Raw genomic sequence first — 22,960 nt, 5'->3', positions numbered from 1 at the left:
CAGAAAAATCACATTTCTGAGTTTTTACACTAGTGTTTCTTCATACCATTTTCACTGTGTTTTATCTGGAAATAATGGCACGTGGCGCCCAGTTTTAAGACAAATTCCTGGGAGACAACTTGAGAGAATGTGTGTGTTTGTGTGACCTTCCTTCTGTAAGTGCAAAAAAGAGCGCCTGGGGTCCCTGTGCCAGCTTCACTGTGGTCACGGGGGCCTCTGCAGGCAGGGAGCAGCTTCCTGGGGGGCAGGGCAGGTGAGACACCCGCAGTAGAGTCCCTGCCCCCAGGCACATCCAGGGTCTGCCCACCAGCCAATGCCGCGTCTCGGGAGTGCGGTGGCTCCCTGTGGCCTCAAGCAGCGCCTGTGCCAGCATCACGGGGGGCCCCCGAGCCCCCTGGCAGGGCTGTGGGAGGCTCGGAGGGAAGGGGGGCTTACCTGCCATCACGCAGCCAGGGGTGGTGCAGGTTTCGCTTGCGTCCCTGGGCTTTTGGACGTCTGCCGGCAAGGAGTAGTGTGAGCACTTGGCGAGGATGGTCGGTGCCGGTGGGGCTGGCAGGGGTGGGTGGGGCACAGGTGGGGTGGGAAGGGATGGGGCCGGCAGGGTTAAACCTCGGCCACCCCCACCCCCATGGGCGGTCCAGCCTGGGCCCTGAGGGCATCTGGAGGGCAGCCTGCATCCTCCCTGGGTGGCCCAGTCCTGGGGCCTTAAGTGAGGGTAAGCTCATTCTGGCTTGACCCCTGCAGTGACCCGGGAGCCCCTTTACACCCTGTGATCCCCACAGCTGAGGGCTGAAGCTGGCCATTCTGCCCTCCTGCCTGTCGGCCCAGCCAGCGCTCACCCATCAGGCGTCACCTCCTCCAGACAGCCTGCCTGTGCTTCCCCGTCCCTGCACGCCCTTACTCTCTCCCAACCCCCCACCCCCTCACCTGCTGGTTGTATCAATGTGCAGCTGCAGAACCTCAGGAGCTGCTCCCTGAAACTGCCGGTTCCCAGGCGCCCAGGAAGGATTCTGCATCCAGCAGGTGCTCACGGCTGCATCCCTGCCACTGCCCTTTCTTCCCACGGGACCCTGGTGCCCTGGGCAGGGCCCCCTGTCCTGCCGCACACCCCGGGCCTGCAGTGGAACCCAGCCTGCCCATGCGGGGTGCCATTTCCTAGCACCCCCCTGCTCGGATCGTGCTGGGAGGGAAGATGGGACTACCTCGCGGTGTTCGCTTTACAATGGTCTTCTCTTCCTTTGAGAAGCAAAGCCGGCTAGTAAAGAGTGGCAGCTGCTTCCCTGGGGAGAAACACAGAACTCAGCTCTCCTGCTGCCACCACTTCCCGGGTGCCTTGGGGCTGACCTGGGGCAGCACAGGCATTCTCCTGTGGAGGGGGTCCTGGGGGCTCTGGGGATTCCTTGTGTAGGGCTGTGGCCCCTTCCCGCTGTAGTGCGGGCTGGTCACCAGGCACACCAAGACACAGGGGCTCCAGCAGAACTCAAATCTGAGCAGAGGGGGAGGCCCGCTGGCCCTGGGGCCGCAGCTGCCGGGCCCGGAGGGGTCCTGAGGCAGGACCTCTCCCCCTAAGAAGTGCTCTCTGACATCCTCCTCTGCCGCGGGGTCACGGGCCTCACCCAGGCGGGGGTGGGCAGCCCCTGGGGTCTACCAAGACAGGGACGATAAGCCCTTTAAGGGGGAAAGGATGTCCTCTGGGGGGAATCTTCCTGACCCACTGGCCTCAGCTCCAGCCCCTCCACCTGTGCAGGCCGCTGAAAGTGCAAAGCTGCCCTCCCTCATTTGTCCACTACGTAGGGGGGCGGGCACTGCCTGGAGGGGGTGCAGGAAGGGGGCGTGAGTGCAGGGAAGGGGGTCAGGTCCAGGGAAAGAGCCCACCAGGCATGGCCACCTTCCCCACCAGGGAGACCCACGGAGAGGTGGGCAGGAGGGAACAGGGCCTCATTCAGGTCAGGGCTGTGGGCAAGCCTGGGACCTGGTTCAGCCCGGCCCCTGAGACCGCAGAGGGTGTAGGAGGCCCTGAATGTGCTGGGTGTCCCCTGGGGGCCTGGCCATTGGAGGGAGTGCTTATGAGATGTGTGATCTGGGGGGTGGGGGTGTGGGGAGAGGTGTTTCTCCTCCTTAGTGGCTGCTCTTTCCACCCATCCGTTTGTTCGTCCATGAATCCAACATTTGCTAATATTATCAACCAGCCCTGGTGCTGGGCTCTGGAGATTCAGACCTGAGTCCCACACGGGCACTGCCCTTAAGGGGCCCCCAGTCCAGTGGAAAAGGAGAAAAGTGATGCATAGATTGAGGCAAACCGTGGACGGTCCCATGGATCAGAAACAGAAATGCAGTGCTCAGTGGGTGCTACGTCTGTCTGCCCCACGGGCATCTGCCAGTCTCAGCAACCCAGAGCCTCTGGACAAGGGCCACGCCCTCGGTGGAAGAGTGGACTAGGCATCTGAGCTCTGGCCAAAGAGATGGTGGGGGAGAAGGGGTCTTTGCTTCTGATTAGGATGCAGAAAGTCTAAGCAGACTGTGGCTATTTCACCTGCAACCGGAGCAGGAGGAGGGGCAGGGCTCCTCCAGGAGGGGTATGGAGTGGGGGGACTTTTAACAAGCCCTTTGCTCCTGCCCGTGGGCTGGAGGGAGGGATCCGGGTTCCAAGGAGCCCCTGTCACACAAGGCTCTGGTTCCTGCTCTGGGGCCTCCCATAATGCATGGCGGTGATGCAGGTGAAGGCAGGGCCAGGGCAGGAAAGCTGGGAGAAATCCTCCTTCATGAGGAAACAGGCAAATGTGACCCATGACCAAGAAGAAAACCCCAAAACAGTTCAAAGTCGATTCGTTGGTGACCAGGTGTCAGAGTTAGCAGACAAAGTCTTTAAACTCACCATGATAATTAAGATAAAGGGTCTTGTACAAAAGACGGAAAAATATGTAGATAGATGGTGAATTTTACCAGATAAATGGGAATTCTAAAAAAGAACTAAATGGAAATGTAATAGAAAGAGTGAGGAATTCATTTTTTAGGTTTTAAAACACACTGAATACTGCAAAAGAAAGTATTAGTGTCAGCATATATAGGTCAGTATCAATGATCCAACCTGAAGCACAAAGGAAAAAGATGAAAAACCCGAACGGAGAAAAACATCTAAAAAACACCCAGAGATGACATGGTAGTTAACAGTGAGAGACTGGGTGATTTCCCCTAAGCCTGGGGACAGGCAGCACTGTCCTCTCTCATCTCTCCTATCCAACATCACATGAGAGGTCCTGCTGGTTCAATATGACAAGAAAAGGAAATATAGGTAACACAGACCGGAAAGGACGTAATAAAACTCTATTTGCAGATGACGTGGTCATCTATGTAGAAAATCCCAAAGAATCAAGCAAAACAAAACAAAACAAAACAAAACAACAACAACAACAAAAAACTCCTGGAACTAATAAGAGACGATAGTAGGTGGCAGGATACAAGATTAATATACAAATTGCTTTCTTATATATTAGCAATGAACAACTGGAATTTGAAAATTTCAAAGCAATACCACTTACAATAGCACCTAAAAAATGAAAAAGTTAAGTATAAATCTAACAAAATATGTACAGGACCTATATGTGGAAAACTATAAAACACTGATGAAAAAAATCAAATATGTAAAGAAATGGAAAAGTATTCCGTGTTCACGGACTGGAAGACAGCATTATTAAGATGTTGATTCTTATTAACTTGATCTACAGATCCAAAATAATTCCAATCAAAATCCCAGCAAGCTATTTTGTATTTATTGACCAACTGATTCTGAAGTTTGTATGGAAAGGCTCAAGTAGCTAGAACAGACAACAACAATGAAGAAGAATGAAGTTGGAGAGACACATGACTTGATTTCAAGACTTACGATAAGGCTACAAGTAATCAAGATGGCATAGTATTGGCAAAAGAAGAGACAAATAGATCAATGCAACAGAATAGAGAGCCCAGAAATGGACCCACACAAATACAGTCAACTAACCTTTGACAGAGGAGCAAAGGCAATTCGATGGAGAAAGTATAGCCATTCAATAAATGCTCCAAAAGGAAAATTGGACATTCAGATACAAAAACAAACCAAAAAAATTAGACACGGGCCTTATGCCTTACACAAAAATTAACTAAAAATAAACCACAGACATAAATATAATATGCACAACTGTAAAACTTCTTGAAGAAGACAGGAGAAAACCTACATGACTTTGGGTTTGGTGACGCCTTTTAAAATACGACACAAATAGCATGATCCATGAAAGAAAAACTCGACAAGTGAGGCTTCATTGAAGTGCTGACAAGTTGTTTTCTAAATTGTTGAATAAATAAAAAATGGGGGTGGTGGTGGAATAGACAAGTCTTCCAAACAGAAGAATTCCAAATAGATTACACAGATACTCCATTTCTAAGGATGTGTAGTGTAACTCCCCACCCCTTAAGTTTGGGCTGCATGTGCTGCCTTCCTTCCAAAGAGGACAGTGTGGAAAGAGAGGGGACAAAGGTACCTATACAATGGAAAAAGCTGACAAACACTAGCTCAAGCCATGTGATCAAGGTTGACATCAATGTGGTAAGTCACTGAAATTATGTCCCCTTGGTCTGTAGGCTTCCTCCCCAAAACATCACCCCAGTCTGAACATCAGACAAATGAGAGACATTCTACAAAATACCTGGCCAGTCCCCCTAAAAACTGTCAAGATCATAAAAAGCAAGGGAAGGCTGAGCAAGCGTCACAGCCAAGAGTCCAAGGAGATTTGCGAACTAAGTCATGTGGGGTCCTGGGGCAGAAAAGGACATGAGGGGAAAACTGAGGAAATATGAATAAAGCATGGACTGGGTTAATAGCAATATATAAACATTGGTTCATTACTTGTGACAGATGTATCACACTTAGGTGATATAAGATGTGGTATGAAGTATATGGGAATTGTGTACTCTCTTTGCAATAATTCCATAAATCTAAAGCTGTTTTAAAATTTAGAAAAGTTGGACTTCCCTTGTGGTCCAGTGGTTAAGACTCCATGCTTCTTCCAATGCAAGGGGCCTGGGTTTAATCCCTGGTCAGGGAACTAAGATCCCACATGCCGTGTGGCATGGCCAAAAAAAAGAAAAAGAAAAAGAAATTTAGAAAAATTACTTTGAAACAACATGAGCAGAGGATCTGAGATCTGTGGAACCATATTAAATAGCTTAGCATCCATGTAGCTAGAGCCCCACAGGAGAATGGTATGAGTCAGCAATCTTTGAAGAGATAATGGCTAATAATTTTTCAAAATTGATGAAAGACATAAGCCTATAGATCCAAGAAGGGCAGTATATCCCAAGCAGGATGAATACAAAGAAAACCACGCACGCAGCAGCATCAAGTCAAGCTGCCAAGAACTATAGAGAATGAGATATTCATAAAAACAGTCAGAGGAGAAAAAAGACATTAATTCATGGGAGGTACAAGAAGAGTGACAGCTGGCTTCTCATCACAAACAGTGGTGGTCAGAAGACGATGGAACAAACTCTTGAATGGATGCTTGAAGAAAACAAACTAACTACCAACTTAGAATTCTATATCCAGCAAAAATATAGTAAAAAGTGAAAGTGAAATAAAGACATTTCAGGCGAAATCTGATAGAATTTGTCTCCATTACACAACACTCACTACAACAAATAACTAAAGAAAGTCTTCCCATAGAAAGAGCAGGTAACCAGTTGGGAGTCCAGGTTGGTGGGAAGGAATAATGACCAGGACCAGAAAGGGGAGCGCAGGGTAAACAGGGTGAATGAAGCATTGTGGGAACCCAAACAGTGCATCTGATTGATCTGCTTCCAGTCTAGTCAGACGAAACCAGAACAAACACCCAACACTGGGGAGGTAAGTTCATGCCTTCTCCATGTTTATGTCCCCCTCCCATTTCCTCCACTGCATTCCCAGCGTGGGCTGCCATAACCTTCTGGTTGGGGGAAGTTCCTGGGGTAAGTTCATCTGATGCTACAGCTCAAGAGGATGCAGTGGGCTCTTGAGAAAACATTTCCAAAATTGAATGAGATGAGATCACCATGTTTGTGTACTTTGCCTTTAATTTACACCACCTCATTTGTGAGGGTCACCACCTCCATTTTTCTGATGAGAAAACTGACAGGCATGTGGGGTGATGCACCCACGGCCAGTCACTAGCCTTCTGAGCAAGAGAAGAGGCAAACAGCAATGCCTTTGACACAAAAGCTGAATAGAAATGAAGTCTTCCTCTAATGCTAAAATAGGAACAACAGGACACACAGCAAACAGAACCCAAACAGGGATATTTCCCCCCTTCATGATTCCAGAAGGGAGTAGACTTCCTTGTGCCCAGTTGACATGTGTCTACTCTTGTTCTTTTTTATATTTGCTTGAATAACTTCTGTAATATGCCAATTATTTTCACATAGACACTCTACATTAAAAAAACCCAACAACCTGACATTTCCTTTGAAAGATCTGTTCTCCTAAAGGTTGGCCTTGAAGTGAATAATTTGTTTCCTCTTTCTGTCTCTCTCCTGTTCCTGTCTCTGTCTCTGTCTCTCCCTACCTAACAAAAGAGGGATACAAAGAACTTTATTGGGTGGAAAATAACCGTCCTTCCTGGAGAATGTATCATCACAGGCTGGTTGTCATGCAGGTGTGGGGTGTGAGCTTACATGACCCTGTGGTCAAGGAAACCACAAGCTGAGAAATTAAATTTAGGCTGGTAGCATTCCCAGGTGCCTGATGGAAACAAACACACATATTGTCTGGAGGGAAACTTAGCCCAAGTAACAAAGGCTTCTCACAGATAAAGCCAATTTGAACATGGACTGAGGTTTATGAAAAGACCAGATTCTATGAGTGAGAAACAGCAAACAGCAGGACTAGAACCCCAAGGATTCATATTTGGGGATTATCTGACCCATAACATGTGGAAGCTGGCATCACAGGCCCCAAACCTCAATGTCTCTGTATCTGTGCCTTTGCACATGCCATTGTAGTTGCTTCCCCTGAAGGGGCAGAGAATATTTCCTCCCTCTCTTCACTGTGGGTTTGCCCCTATGGCTTTGGTAATAATGTACTCCAGCTCTGAGCCTAGGCCCTAAGTGTGTTTCCACTTGTCCCCATGAGCTTCTGTTTGGAGAGTGACATGCTTGCTAGTCCTTGTAGGAGGTTGAAATTCATGGAACAGCTGCCCCAGCTGAGGCTGACCTACATCAGCTGAGCCCTGCAGCCTACTGATGGATGTGTGTCATGATAAATAAGTGTTGTTTTAAGCCCCTGAGTATTGGGGTGATTTGTTAGGCAGCAGTGGCTAGCTGATGCAGAAATAACTCACGTATGTTTGAATCATTGAAAGAAATAAAAATTAAAAATGAGGGCAAAGAAAAAATTGAAAAAATCAATTTGTAAAAGAATCACTTGGAAACTCTAGAAATAAAAAACATGAAATTGTTGAAAATAATTTTTTTTTAAGAAAAAATCCAAAATGGATGGGTTAAGTGGCAGATACAACAGAGCTGAAGAGAGATTTAGTGAATTTGAATGTAGGTCTAAAGAATTTACCCAGAATGTGGGGCAAAATCAAAGAGATGGAAACTTTTCTCTAAAAGATATGGAAGATAGAGTGAGAAAAATTAAGTGCATATGTAATCATAATTTTAGGAGAAAATAAAGATAATGTGGGAGACACAATATTAAAAAGACAGTGGCTACAAGTTTCCAAAATTAATAAATGTCATTAGTGCTTGGATTCAAGAATCACAACAGATGTAAAGCAGAATAAATAAAAAGAGCTTCATAGTTAGACACCTCATGGTAAAAATGCACAGTACCAGGGAGAAAACAGCTCAGAGGGGAAAAAGTTCATCTGGCAAGAAGGCCAATTAGATTGAACCAGATTTCTGAACAGCAGCAACGGAAGTCAGAGACAGTGAAACTAAATCTTTAAGATATTGAGAACGTAACTAAGCCCAGATTTGTGTAACCAGTTAAACTATCACTGAAGGATGACTACCAAATAAAGTCATTTTCAAGTAAACAAAAATGAAGGTTTACAGTTGAAAGAGTATTTTGAAGCTGTGCTCCCCAAGTCTGCCTGATCACAAGAAAGGCCTCACATGCTGGTTACAGTACAGAATCGGGGGTCTTACCCTGTAAGATTTCCTGGTTCTGCCTAGGTTGAGTCCTGTTATGGACTCAACTTTTGTATCTTCTCCCCGCCACCCACCACTCCTATGTTGAAGTCCTAACCCCTAATGTGATTGCATTTGGCATTGGCACCTGTGAGGAGGTGAAGAAGGTTAAATAAGGTCATAAGGGTGGGGCCCTGATCCAGTAGGGCTGGTGTCTTATAAGAAGAGGAAGAGACACCAGAACTTGCTCTGTCCACCACATGAGGACACAGTGAGAAGGTGGCTGTCTGTAAGTCAAGAAGAGAGTCCTCACCAGGAACTGAACTGGCTGATACCCTGATGTTGGACTTCTGGGCTCCAGAACTAGGGGAAAATAGATTTCTGTTGCTTAAGTCACCCTGACTTATGGTATTTTGTTACAGTGGCCCAAGCAGATGGAGACAGGGTCCAAGGTCTGGATTTTTAACAATTGCCCCAGGTTACTCTGATTATCAAGCAAGATCAACAAATGCTGTGTCCTAATCAGTGTTCCCCAAACTTTAGTGCAGTTGAGTTACCTGGGGATTAAATGCAGATACTAATCCAGTAGGCCTGAGATGGGCCCCGAGTTTCTGAATTTCTAACAAGCTCTCAGGTGAGGCCAACACCACTGGTCCATGGACACACTGTGTAGGAGTCTCCAAAAGCATGTACTTCAGGAAGAAGGTAAATGATTTCATAAGGGCTACCTGAGAAGTAGGAAGAATGATGAGCAAAGAAACTGATAAGGGACTTCCCTGGTGGTGCAGTGGTTAAGAATCCTCCTGCCAATGCAGGGGACATGGGTTTGACCCCTTGTCCGGGAAGATCTCACATGCTGTGGAAAAACTAAGCACATGTGCCACAACTACTCAGCCTGCGCTCTAGAGTCCGTGAGCCACAACTACTGTGCCCATGTGCCACAACTACTGAAGCCTATGCGTCTAGAGCCCGAGCTCTGAAACAAGAGAAGCCACTGCAATGAAAAGTCCACGCACCACAACGAAGAGAAGTCCCTGCTCGCCGCAGCTAGAGAAAGCCCACACACAGCAACGAAGACCCAACAACAGAGACCCAATGCAGCCAAAAGTAAATTAAAAAAAAAAAAAGAAACTGATAAGGACTTGGGAAAATCGAAATTAAATTGAGTATATTAGAGAATGTTGCCTATGTGCAGTAAATAAAAAATAAGATAGAAACGACGGACTTACCCACAATAACATGTGGTCAGGGTGGAAGACGAGTTAAACTGTTCTAAATGCTTGTATTGTTTGGAAGAAATATGAAGATATTGACTAGCTGAATACTTTAAGTTAAATATGCATATAAAATTTAAGGTATATTACTTCTGCTTTCCGCTTACAACATCAAAAGCCAACTAGAGTATCATTCCCTTTCTAACAACAGGAAAAATCCAGATAGTCTGCATAAATCACAGCTTTTCTGGAGCTCATCCAGCACCTGAGGTAAAAGGGTGACCAGGAAAACAGAGTGACACGTCCCACCAAGCAGAACTGAGAACTCTGACAGGACCTAGGAGTAAGAGGCAGTCACCACACAAGTGGGTAAGAAGAATCAGCTAACCTTTTAATGAATTCTTGAAGGCCAAGTGCGAGTTAGCTTGTCAGTGTGGAACAGCTGGAGCCTCAACACAGGGGGATTTTTTTTTTTTTTTTGCGGTACGCGGGCCTCTCACTGTTGTGGCCTCTCCCGTTGCGGAGCACAGGCTCCGGATGCGCAGGCTCAGCGGCCATGGCTCACGGGCCCAGCTGCTCCACGGCATGTGGGATCCTCCCGGACCGGGGCACGAACCCGTGTCCCCTGCATCGACAGGCGGACTCTCAACCACTGCGCCACCAGGGAAGCCCCAACACAGGGGGATTTTGCACTCATTCACCAGTTATTTCCATGGATCCTTACCAGGTGTCAGTGAGAAGAACTGGGGCAGGTCTCAGAAGACCAGAGAGTCCCCCTCAGTGGCACAGGCATGCAGGAGGTTATCTGCTTCTGCTGAGGTGCCAGCATGAGGCGTCTCCTCTTGTGGGACCCTCCTCTTGTGGGACCCTCCTCCTGTGGGACCCTCCTCCTGTGGGACCCTCCTCTTGTAGGACCCTCCTCTTGTGGGACCCTCCTCCTGTGGGACCCTCCTCTTGTGGGACCCTCCTCCTGTGGGACCCTCCTCCTGTGGGACCCTCCTCTTGTGGGACCCTCCTCCTGTGGGACCCTCCTCCTGTGGGACCCTCCTCTTGTAGGACCCTCCTCTTGTGGGACCCCCCTCCTGTGGGACCCTCCTCTTGTGGGACCCTCCTCCTGTGGGACCCTCCTCCTGTGGGACCCTCCTCCTGTGGGACCCTCCTCTTGTGGGAAGCAACAGCTTTAAACCACTGAGGGGAGCACAGTAAACCTCTCACTCCCATGGACCAGGTGAAAACCTACTGGCCCAGAGGAGAGTCAGATATAAAAATCCTCTGCTCATGGGAGCGGCACAGGACACCCCTGTGGGCCCAGGATCCTAGACTGACATCAAGCTGAGGTCTGCTGCCACTAGGAGAGGGGCAGGGGACTCAGGCATGAGGCAAAGTTTGATGGACATGGGGATCGGGGCAGGGGTACTGAGACACCCCCACTCCAAGATGGAGACGGGGCCAGGACACCAGAGATCCCCCACCCCAGCATGAGGCAAGCACTGAAAAGCAAGGGCAGCCTACCATGTGCGGAGGGGCAGAGGCATGGAGAACCCTCTGTGCTGCACACATCCAGGGACTGCTGGGAGCTGAGGCTGGAGCAGGAACAACGGGGAACCTCGGGCCCCCCCAGGCCCATTTCTCTAAGAACAGGTAATCATTGCTCACAGCCAGAGAAAGGTGAAGTGTGTGGGGCACCGAGGGTGACAAAAGTGAAAACAAAACCCCGAATCAGCTGACTCCTGACTGGATGGAGTCCATCTCTCACACTAACAGACAGAACAACTGTGCTTGTCTCTGGTGCAAATGCTGTTTACCTCAGTCTCTGCTCTTTCACTGGATGTTTAGCCTTCAGTAAAAATGTATCTCACACACACACACACACACACACACACACACACAGGCAAGGAAAAACAGTCCATTGCCATGAGATAAAGTAATCAATAGAACTAGACTCAGAGATAGCTCGGATACTGGCATTATCAGAGAAGGACTGCAAAATAACTATGGTTAATATGTGAATATGTTTCCATCTAATGGAAAAGGTGGATAACATGCATGAACAGACAAGACATTTCAACAAAGAGATGGAAACTATAAAAAAGAGGGAAATGGAAATATCAGAAAGAAAAAGCATGTTATTAGAGATGAAGAATTCCTTTGACTGGCTGACCAGCACACTGGATACAGCTGAGGAAAGAACCAGTGGAACTGAAGACTAATTAGGGTCAAACTCTTCAAACTGTATCACAAAGAGTAAAAGAATGAACAAAATCTGAACAGGGCACCCAAATACTGTGGAATAATATCAAACCATCCCACAGATATGTATATAGAGTCTGAGAGAGAGAGAGAGAGAGAGAGAGAGATAGGAGAGAAATGAAACTCCTTAAACAAGATAGCTATTAATGATAAGAAAACAAAATAATAACAAGGAAAGTAAATGTCATCCAACTATTCTTCATGGCTCAGCTGTGAAAAATACTCAGGAGAACTATTGTAATGACGCATATGGATTTATCCAAAAGCAATGATGTACCTATACCAGGACAGGGGAAGCCTGGGTGGCTTAAGGAACTAAATCTGCCACCCATTCGGGATGTCAATAACAATATGGATAGGGAATCAATGACAAATCTAATATTTTATCATTAAATCTGATCGTAAATAGCATGACAGACATTTTTCTAAGCGTTATTGATGTATTAAATCATCGAACCCTCCAGTAAGCCTCTATGTTATGTTCCATTTTACAGATGAGGAAACTGAGGCACAGAGGTGTGAAGAAAACCTTCCAAGGTCACACAGCTGGGGTCTGGGGGGCTGGCAGCCCAACCAGGCTGTCAGATTCAGGAGCCTGAATTAGTATTAACCACAACCTTACGATGCCTCCCTGTGATCTAACACTGACAATAAAGAGAGAAGGGTCCAAAGATGAGGCTTAGACACTCCAGTCCAGGGGTTGGCAATATTTTTCTGTAAAAGGCCAGACAATATATGTTTTAGCCTTTGTGAGCCATATACAGACTCTGTCTCACCTATTCAACTTAGCGCTTGTAGCCTGAAAACATCCACGGACAATACATAAGTGAGTAGACACAGCTGTGTTCCAATAAAGCTTTATTTACAAAAACAGGCAGTGGGCCAGATTTGGCCCACAGGCCATAGTTAGCAGACCTCTGCACTAGACAATGAATATGGCTCTTTCTGAGAAGCAGAATTCCAGGAGGCAGGATTGTGGGTGTAGGGTTGTATTTCCCACTCAAAATTTTATTAAAAAACACTCAATTTTCTGAAAAATGTTTATCTATAACTTTTGAAATAAATATTAAAACAGAAAACTAAGGTAACCATTAAAAGGATTAGAAATATAAAACTTTCAAGATAGTTGCAGGAAAACAGAGTGAAAAAATAACAGATCAATCCAAAAGAAGGCAAGGAAAGAGGAAGAAGAGGCACCAGAGACACAGAAGAGCGCAACAGAAAAAATCGTACGTTTCTGTGTGAATGCACACAGACTAAGTCCTCCAGGTACAAGATGGGGACAAAATCCAGCTGCACACGGTTCCAAAAGACACACCTAAAGCTAAAGAGACAAAGTCTCAAAGAAAAAGGATGGAGAAAATAGAGAACAAACGCTAGTTCATATCAGACAAAACGGACTTTAAAACAAAACACATTAAGGCAAAAGGCACAGTTGAGATAGAAAGGGGCGCTACGCAATCATACGGAGTGAAGATACACTGATTCTAAATTTGCATCCACATAATTGGCTTTTTTGTTTTTTTGGCCGCGTCCTCGGCAGTGAGAGCACGGAGTCCTAACCACTGGACAGCCAGGAAATTCCCGTAGTTTAACCTTGAAATACACAGATTCATACTTGGCGTCACTACAAAGAAGACTGATAGTTCTCTAGGCCAAGGTTTTAGCCACACACTTCTTTCAATAATTGAAAGGTCAAGAAAATGGAAAAAAACAAACATATAGACGATTTGATTGACCTAATGGACGCATCTAAACCTCTGTCTGTATCTCCACTTTCACTTAAGGGTGATTGTGTGCACTGCACGTGCACACGTGGATTATTTATGAAACTGACCGTGTGTTAGCCCTAAAGCAGGCCTCAGCAAAGACCAAAGAACCAATATCACATAAACCAGCGTTGCTGACAATAATGCAATTAAATTAGAAACCAATTTAAAAAGGTAACTAAGAAAAAGTCTCCAAGCATCTAGAAATTTTAAAGAGAGAGATTTCTAAATAACTCATAAATCAATGAAAAAACCCCACAAAACCATAGTGGATGAGAAAGTCTTTAGAAATAAATAATAATGCAGCATTTAAACTCTTCCACGGGCTCCATCAGGACCTGAGGCTGAGATCGGCTTGGGTCATTTCGGGGGGTAGGGGCACAGAGTCCTGCCTGAGGGGCCCTGGCAGAGATCCCACTTGTATTTAGGGGACCATGAGGAGGAGGCAGGCTGGGCAGGGAGGGTCCCTGCTGTCAGGCTGGTACCACCTAGATGAGGACTGGGGTGGGGTGGGGGTGGGGGGTCAGCCCTGTCCCCTGGGAGCCTCTCAACCAGGTGTTTGCAGCCCAGTAGTCCTGAACAGAGGTTCCCTGGGGTCTGGGCTCTCCAGGGCTCTCCGAGCAGTGAGCGGTCCCTCCCCACATCCCGTGACCATGGAGATGCAGTGTCCATCGACCCTGCCAGGAGACCCGGAGGGGCCAGAGACGGCAGCGGCTGGCAGGGTCTGGCCAGGCACCTGGTCAGGTGGGAGCAGCCCTGGGCAGGGGCCGCCCACCACATCTGTAGGCAGCACCCGCGCCTGGTTCTCAGAAACAGCCTTGCCCAGTGACGGATGGATGGTCCCACCACAGCGCAGGTGGCTCTGGCCAGTGAGGGAATATTCTAGTAACAAAGCCTGTGCTGCCCTACTGTTGGGGCCGTGGGGAGGGCTTCTCCTGCAGATCCTCCTGAGTCCTGAGCCCACCCGTCCACCCACCCGCCTGCAGGAGGAACCAACTGCATCTCTCAGCTGTGCCCGAGGCTGTGCCTGCTGGGAGTAAGGTGCCTCTGGGATTTGACCCAGGCCACCTGGTGCCCAGGTGCAGGCAGGCGAGCACCTCCCCCCGCCCCCGCAGTGCTTCCCGACGCAAGGGGGGAACAGTCCAGGCTCCTCCACGTTGGCCTTGGGGAGGGACTATGAGTGGGGGTGTTCCTGCAGGGTGGCCCTGGCATTCCCATCTCCCTAGGACCCCGGCCTGGCCCCCACCCATCACTGTGCAAAAAGCAGGGCCTGGGAAGCCACGAGGCCCCGGGGACCCAGGCCTTCAGGAGGCCGCGAGGAGGATCCCAGCAGGTTCTCTGCAGGATGGCTGCCCGGGAGGCGGCAGGCGAGCCCCGCTGGCTGGAGGGATGCCGTGCCGCGGGTCCCCAGCGCTGGAGCGCGGGCTCCTGCTGCTGGGCAGGCCGGGAACTGCAGCGCCCTGTGCGGCAGGGGAGGGGAGGGGGCCGCGCAGATGTGGCGTGGGGAACCGCTCTGCCGCATCTCGGGAGTCCCGCAGGGCCCCGCCAGCCCAAAGCCAGCAGAACCAGCCTTGTGCCGGCCAGCGCCTGGGCGGAGCCTTCTGGAAGGGCCCCGGCTCCCGCAGGTCAGTGTCCCTTCTCTCCAGGCTGCAGCACAGCCCGGCAGCCCCTGGTGCCCTGAGCAGACCCCACCTGCCCGCTCAGTGGCTGGCTTGTCCAGGTGGGCGGGCACGCAGACGTTGCCGAGGCCGCGTGGGGAAGAGGCGGTGAGCAGGGTGTCGGTGGCGGGCCCAGGGGAGGGGCGCCCTCACTCACCTCTTCTGTCGGCGTAGAGGAGGCCCAGGGCGGCCAGGGCACCCGTCACCAGCAGCAGCAGCAGCCCTCCCTCCAGGAAGCCTCGGCGCTTCTGCCCTGCGCAGCCTGCGATCTCCACCATCCCCACCGGGCTCTCGGGCTTCCTCATCGCAAGTCTCTAGACGGGGAAAGCGCACAGCTGAGGAGCTCCAGGACCGAGGCCTGGGGCGGCGTCCACCCAGCCTGGGGCGCCAGGGCCCGGAGGACGGCGTGGAGCTCCCGGGGCCCTGCCTGAGGCTGGCGGATGCTCAGCCCCTCTCTCCATCCCAAGGCCACGGCCGGCCTGTGCCTGAGGGCTTTCCTCTCTCTCCCCGGGCCAGCGTCTGAGTGCCGGGGGTGGGGCAGGACTGGCCTGCTGGCCCTGGTGGCCGTCCCTTCCGGAGGGAGTCCCCTCCAAGCTTGTTCTCTGGCCGGGGCTGGTCCGGGGCGGCTCCGCTCACAGCTTGCGGTGGGCACGCAGGACCCAGAGGCCCAGCTCCCAGGCTTGTCAAGGGGCTTCTGCAGCGGAGCCTGCCTGGGGTTCTTGTGCCGAGAAGCTGTGGGCCTGGGTGCATCAGGGACACGCTCTGGGAGGTGGCTTGGGCCACTGGGCTCCCTGCCCACTGTTCCTGCCTGGAGCCCAAGGGGCAAGGGGGAGGCGAGAATGACTGGAACCTACGCAGCGGTGACCACGCAGGCCACGACAGGCCTCGGCAGGGCAACTCCAGGAGTCACCTGGCTGGCGCGCAGTTCCCGCCATCTCCCCACCCTGTCACTACAGAAGGGACGCCTTCTCCAGCCAGCCAGGCAGTGACAGCCGGGCGGTGAGCAGCGGTGGAAGGCGCCCAGGGCTGCTGCTGCGTGCTGCTCCGGTCAGGTGGGGACAGCGGACCAAGGGCTGCACGTGCTCCTGGGTGTCCGTGTGTGTGCTCGTGTGCATGCCGCTCTTACTGGCTCACAGAGCCCTGACCCAGAAATGTGCCCGGGCCCCGGGGGAGAGCTGGCTGCCCTGCCGAGCTTCAGTCCTCACACAAGCTCACGCTCCTGACGTCGGGGTTGGGGTTGGTGGGAGCCCAGCCCCGCCCCAGGACAGAGGACAGACCCTGTCCCACCCGCCCGCGCAGCCCGGAGATCGCCCAGGGCTGGGTTAGCTGTTCTCACCTGCTGGGGGGTGGGGGGGTTGGGTCTCTCAACCTCTGGCATCACCTGTCACATGACCCAAGCAGAGAGGAGAAGCCAGGCCCGCTCTGATCTCAGGAGCCCCTTGGCCCCCATCACCTCTCTCTGCACTCCCCACCCCGGACCCCCACCTGAGCCCCTCGCCCCCGGAAGTCCATGCTCAAGGTCACCTCAGCTAGACCTTCTCCGGGCCCACCTGCCCCCAGACCTGACCTGCTTCACCACCTCGCCTGCAGCTCAGCCTCTATGGCCCTTATTTCTATTTCTGTTGCCCACCGCCCCCTTGGGAACGTCAGTGCCAGGGGCAGGGGGCTGCTTCTGCCTGGTCCCCAGGACCTAGACGGGTGCCCACGACCTTGGAGGCATCCGTCGACGACTGTTGAATGAATGAATGCCCGGGTCCGAGCCTCGCCTGGCACTTGTGGCTCTGGGGTCACTAGCGTCTTCTTTCTCTGATCAGAACTAGAGTCCGCTCATCACTCAGTTAATCCACTTCACTCTGTCCTGGTGACTCCCGGGGTGCTGGGCTGCCTGCCCCACGGCCTGGGAAGTGGGCCGGCGCTTGGAGAGTGTTCCCCCCGCCGCACCGCCCAGGAGAGCTGGCCCGGCTCACCTGCGGGTCTCTCAGAAAGGCCGCTACCCACAGGCAGGTCTCGGAAGGCTGGGTCGGGAGGGCTCCCAGGGATGGGGCTGTTAGAGGCCAGTGTGGCTCCTTCCGGGCCCCCTTTGTGATGCGGTCATGGGTTCTCTGGAGGCCTGGACTGCCCCCTGCTCACAGCTGGCAGGTTCCATCCGGGCTTGGTGTGGGGGGAGGGGCACGAGGCTCCCTGCTGAGCGGCGCCCCCCCCCCCCCCAAGGCTGAGGACCCTGCCTCTCGGCCTTCCTTCCTTCCTCCCTTCGGAGTCCGAAGGGGCCGCACGGCTCCTGGGAAGGAAGGCCAGACCCCTCTCCTCACCCTGCCCGCCTTGCCCAAGAGAGGTCGGAACCAGAGAAGCACACGGGCCGCGGGGTCCTTTCCCTTCCATCTCCAGTGAGGCTGGTGGGTTCTGGGGGTCTTGCCGGGGTGTCAGGGGAAGAGGTGTCCCTGCTCATCATGACGGGGTGGTCCGCAACCAGAGACACCCACATTCAGCTGGCGTGGGGCTCGGCTGCCTCTCCGCCCCCGGGGGGTCTCGAGGCTCAGACCCTAACCCCTAGGAGGCAGGCGGCCCGGCTGGGGGACAGGAGGGGCCCTCCGGGCTTCGCAGAGGCATCCCAGTGCTTCAGAGCGTTAGGCGGGCGCCCCTGGCCCAGGGCTGGGGGCCAGGTTGGGGGGCTCTGCGTGGAGTGGGCCCCAGTCAGGACCCAGATGTCCCTTCTTTGGGCCCAACTCGGTCATCAGCATGGTTCTGCCTCCGTTTCAGAATCCCACGGACGGAGGGATCCGCCCAGGCCCCTGGGACTCTGTAAGGGTGTCCAAGGCCAGGGGCCAGGCCACAGAGCCAGGGTCTGAGGGTACACAGCCGCTCATGCCACCCCTCACCAGAAGGCCCGCACTGGGCCTCGTTGGAATATTCCAGTCCACGTTCAGGTGGCCTCTTGGGTTGGCCCCTCCCTGTGAGGAGGGCAGCGCTTCCGGGGCTCAGATCCAGAACCCACCCTGACCCCCAGGCAAGGCTCTCCTCAGCCCCCGGCTGCCCTGGCAGCCCTCCACTCCCCCGAACCCAGCCAGAGCGAGGGGCTGGCAGCCTGGCCTGGAAGCTGTCTGGGCTGCTGGCCTGAATGGGGATGAGGTCAAGGTCAGGGGACTGAGAAGCTGCAACTGCCCTTCCTGGGAGCCAGAGGTGGGTCAGGGTCCAGCCTGCCAGCTAGAGACTCCTTCCCAGAGTGTGACGGCCCTGGGGACCTACGCTCCCTGCAGTGCAGCCAGAGCGGCCCCCATCCCTGCCAGAGGCTGCGTGGATGCAGAGGCTGGCTGGTCTCAGGAGCTCAGCTGCGCTTTCCCACCCACACTGCCCCGTTCCGGGTCCTCCCCACCTGTAGCTCCATCAGTGAAAGATGGAAACTTCGGGGGAGCAAAAGGAGCCTGGGGCCCTGCGCTGAGGCCGGCAGGTTCTGGGGGGTGCCAAGCCTGGCAGTGCTGGCCCCCTTCCAAGAGAAGCTGGGAGGCGGGGCGGGGGGTCCACAGGCCAAGGAGCTGCGGACTCCCAGCCCCAGACGGGCCCTAGACAGACAGCAACCCAGCTGCTCAGGACACCTCCATCAGGTGGATTTGGGTCCTTTCTCCTAGGGAAGCTCAGGGGTCAGTGCGGGCTCCCTGCCCACCCCTCCCTGTCTCTCAGGCAGTAGGTGCGGGATGTGGAGGCCTGAGGCCCAGCGTCAGCTCTGGGGTCCAAGAAGGCAGCCCCCCATGACGGCAGGTGGTGGGCATCCCTTCCCTCCTCAGTGCTGGGACCATGGCAGGAAGGGAGTAGCCTCTGTTCCTGGGGCTACCCTCAGACCCTGTAGATGCCTGCCCTTTACTGCTGGGTCCAGTCCTTCCCTGCCCCACGCTCTCGGGCTGGGTGGTCTGGGGTAGGTCCTGTCCTCTGCAGGAAGACCAGCATGCCCTGGCAGGCGTGTTTCTGGGCCTCAGCACGACAGGAACCGGACCTCTCCTGGCCCTGCCCATCCACGCGGCAGGCAGGCATGAGGTGCCCCGCTTGGAGAAGACCTCCAGGCCGGAAGAGGTTAACTAGTTTTGAGGCAGTTGGAGAGCTGGGATGAGAGCCGGGCCTCTGGGAGCCCCTGCACCCCCTCTCTGCTCGCTGCGTCCTGAGGCCAGGCCTTGGGCCTCCTGGGCAGAAGGGAAGGGGCCAGGGCGGTCTGACTGTGCCCCAGGGCTCCGTCACGGAGTGCCCAACCCAGCCCCAGTAGCTGGAACACTGGTCCCCTCCCCGACAAGGTTTGCCACGGAGTCAGAGGAGAAGACAGATGTGCAGTGCCTGGCCCAACAGTGTGGTTGGGAGACACCTGGGGGCGGGAGGGCCCCGTGCCGAGGGCCGGGTCGCCTGTTTAGGAGCTCGGCTGCTACTTCCGCGACCCTAGACTTATTTTACCCCCGTAACTAACTGTTCTTTATATTAAATTCTCGCTATTTGAATCACTGGGTGTGGTTTTTGTCTCCTGAGTGGACCCTGATGACACATAAATTGGCACTAGGAGTGGCCCCAGCAGGTGCCTCTGGAGCTGGGTTTGGGGACTGGCCTAGTTGTGTCCTTGGGCCTGAGGCCGTGGGAGATGTGACTCGTGGCACACGGTGGCTTTGGGAGTGACCGAGCTGCCACCGAGCTCGGCTGTGACGTGACAGCTGAATCTGGGCCTCGGGAGCTGAGGGCTGCCCCCCCGTTGACGGAATGACAGCAGCCAAGGTCCCTGGTGTCCTGGACACTCGCGAGCTCAGGTCTGCACTCAGCTCCAGCCACAGCCCTAGGAGTCCCTCATTTCTCAGCAGCACAGCGCTGATGTGGCTGAAAGGCAAACACAGCATTTGATCCTGTGAGTAGCACAATCCCAGCAGTGTTGGTGCCTTCACAGCCTCACCAAGTTTCTTACGAGAAAGTTCGGGCATTGACTGGGAAGGAATGGGACCCTGAAACGAGGAATGGGATGTGTGGTTGGGCTCAGATGAAGCTGAGAACCTTGAACACGCAGGGTCCTCTGAGCCCCTCCAGGGTCTGAGGAGATGAGCCCTTCTTCACTGTATTTATTTATTTTTGGCTGTGTTGGGTCTTCGTTTCTGTGCGAGGGCTTTCTCTAGCTGCAGCGAGCAGGGGCCACTCTTCATCAAGGTGCGCAGGCCTCTCACTGTTGTGGCCTCTCTTGTTGCGGAGCACAGGCTCCAGACGTGCAGGTTCAGTAGTTGTGGCTCACGGGCCTAGTTGCTCCGTGGCATGTGGGATCTTCCCTGACCGGGGCATGAATCCGTGTCCCCCGCGTCAGCAGGCAAACTCTCAACCACTGCGCCACCAGGGAAGCCCGAGCCCTTCTTCGCTATAAACCCTGCGAGAACCTCACGTGGATCAGGTGCCTAGAAAGAGGGTCCTCATTCTACTCAACCCCCCCTGCTGACCCCAGACCCATAAGTAGGGTCCAATCTCAGCACGCTCAGGGTGGGGCAAAGTACATTTTTCCCAGAAGGAAATAGCATATCCACCCAAAGAATTTCAAGGTATAATTAACTGACACTGAGAAAGCTGAGGATTATGTGTGGGGATTGGGTCTGGGGGTGTCAGACCACAGTGGAGGGAGCCCAGCACTGGGCTGGGTTGGCCCCATTCATACGGGCGCACCTAACAAAGATTCTGCATTTGTGTGTCGGCTCACGGCAGCTGCGGGCAGTGACTCTATCTGGACTTAATGGTGGTCTGTAGCTAATGAAGCTGAGATGCCAGAACCTCCCTTGTGTGCCATAGAGGAAGGAACCCAGTGGCACAGGGAGATGACATGTTGGAGTGGACTTACCATGCGTGACCCGTGCCCCCGCTACAGACCCAGGAAGGGTCACGGGACTCGCTTTCTCCTTAGGTCTATTTCTGTGATAAACTATATGAACACCTTTCCCAATTGTGAACCATCCTTGCATTCCCGTGTACGTTGCTTGTGGTGTGTTATTCTTTTAACGTGCTGTTGGATTCAGGTTTGTTGGTATGTCATTTAGGGTTTCTGAACTGGAAATCTAAATGAAATTGGTTTGTGGCTTTCATTTGGTTGAGATCATGCTTTCTTCAAAAAAGAACTTGGAAGGGAACTGTATTCACTATCTTGTAATAAACTATAATGGAAAAGAATCGAAAGAAAAGAATACAGATATATACATGTATATGTATAACTGAATCACTTTGCTGTACACCAGACACTAACACAATATTGTAAATCAACTATACTTCGATAGAAAAAAAAAGAACTTGGAAGCTTTTCTTCTTTTTCTTGGCTATGAAGGAGTTTAAAGCAATTACGAGTTGACTGTTCTTTAAAGGCTGGCAGATCTTCCCTGACACCATCTGGAACTGGAGCTGCTCTGAGGAAAGCTCCCTAACAACCTTCTGTTTCCCTCCACGGTAATTGTCCCGTGTAATGTTTACGTCTACTCTGGACTTAGTTTAGTTAAATAATGTTTTCCTAGGAACCTATACATTTCATCCAGCCCTTCAAATTTATTTGCGCAGAAATTGAGAAAAGTAATGCCTTATGATTCTCTAAATTTCCTGTTATTTTGTCCTTATTACTTACAAAAAATGTGTCTTTGTGCTTTTTCCATCGTTCTAGATTGTTAGCTACTGGTTCATCTATTTGATTTTTGAAGAATTGTATTTTGGGTTTCTGAGTTCTTCCATTTTTCTATTCCTAATTCATTAATTTCTGCTCCTACTGTTACTAATTCCTACCTGCTGATTTTCTCTATTTTATTGTCTTTTTTTTAACTTCTCAAGATGAAGATGTGCTTCATATTCGTTGGTCAGTTATATACTCAGGGTGTGAACTTCCCTCTGGACACTGTATCCCTTAGGGGCTTCCCTGGACTGTTTTTGTCACAATTATTTTTTCCAATATTCTGCAATTCCAGATTTGATTTCCTGTTGGATCCAAGAGGTGTTTCACCTGCAGGGAATTTTTTTTTTTTTTTTTTTTGCGTTACATGGGCCTCTCACTGCTGTGGCCTCTCCTGTTGCGGAGCACAGGCTCTGGACGCGCAGGCTCAGCGGCCACGGCTCACGGGCCCAGCTGCTCCGTGGCATGTGGGATCCTCCCGGACCGGGGCACGAACCCATGTCCCCTGCATCAGCAGGCGGACGCTCAACCACTGCGCCACCAGGGAAGCCCCTCCTGCAGGGAATTTTAAAAAATTAATTTATAGCTTTATCGCCTTGAGAGTAGGTAATGCTCTCTATACCACATCATAAACATTTTCTTGGTGAGCTGAAATGTGATTTTGAGAAAACAAGGTGCAGCATCTGCTCTGGGGGAGGAGTCTGATTTGCGTCAGACCCACCTGATCATCTGCTCTGGAGGCCGTCCGGCGTCTGCTAGCCCTTGTCCACTTGGGCACCACAACAGGAGGCTCGGACAGTGGCCTCACGTGTACCTGCAGATTTGAGAACCACCCCCTGCCCAGGCGGAGGTGGGCGGGGACGACTCGGGGCAGGGCAGACTTGGCCCGTGGAGCTGGGAGGATGGGCCCTCTCTGCAGGTCCCGTAGGCCTGTCTTCTGTTGAAGCTGCCCGGAGAGCCGGGAGCTTGGGAGTGGTCCCCAGACATCCCGGCTAACTTGACTGTGACCATCTGTGAACCTTTGGACCTTTCCAGCCTCAGCTTTCAGAACAGGACGAGCTTACTTCAGCCTCCAGTGAGAAAAAGGAAGCAGCAACACACGTGAAAAGCTTCTGGGAGATGCGCTCGGTGGTGAGGGGCTTGACAGCAGTTAGCTCCACCTTCCCAGCTTCTGCCCTGGAGGAGGGGGGAGAGGAAGCCGCGGGCTGAGAGGCCCACTTGTGAGCAGTCCTGGTGCCCAGCAGGGGCAGGCGATGAGGCCAGGCGGCCAGGCTGCAGGGAGAGGGC

General features: G+C 52.3%; 1 protein-coding gene across 1 annotated transcript in view; it reads right to left on the bottom strand.

Moving 5' to 3' along the window:
• Positions 1 to 15,335, bottom strand: part of MMEL1 (membrane metalloendopeptidase like 1) — a gene marked incomplete at both ends in the record, with an annotated part of 31,965 nt that extends 16,630 nt beyond the window's left edge. The window contains 3 exons of the mRNA XM_082860340.1: positions 436 to 495; positions 1,203 to 1,280; positions 15,188 to 15,335. Of these exons, the coding sequence (XP_082716466.1) occupies positions 436 to 495; positions 1,203 to 1,280; positions 15,188 to 15,335 (286 nt within the window). The remainder of the gene's footprint in view (positions 1 to 435; positions 496 to 1,202; positions 1,281 to 15,187) is intronic.
• Between the last annotated feature and the right edge of the window lie 7,625 nt (positions 15,336 to 22,960).

This window comes from Leucopleurus acutus (genome assembly GCF_964270905.1).
Source record: "Leucopleurus acutus genome assembly, chromosome: 2".
NCBI lineage: Eukaryota > Metazoa > Chordata > Mammalia > Artiodactyla > Delphinidae > Leucopleurus > Leucopleurus acutus.
Note: the sequence above shows the minus strand (reverse complement) of the source record. Positions and strands in the feature narration are given on the sequence as shown.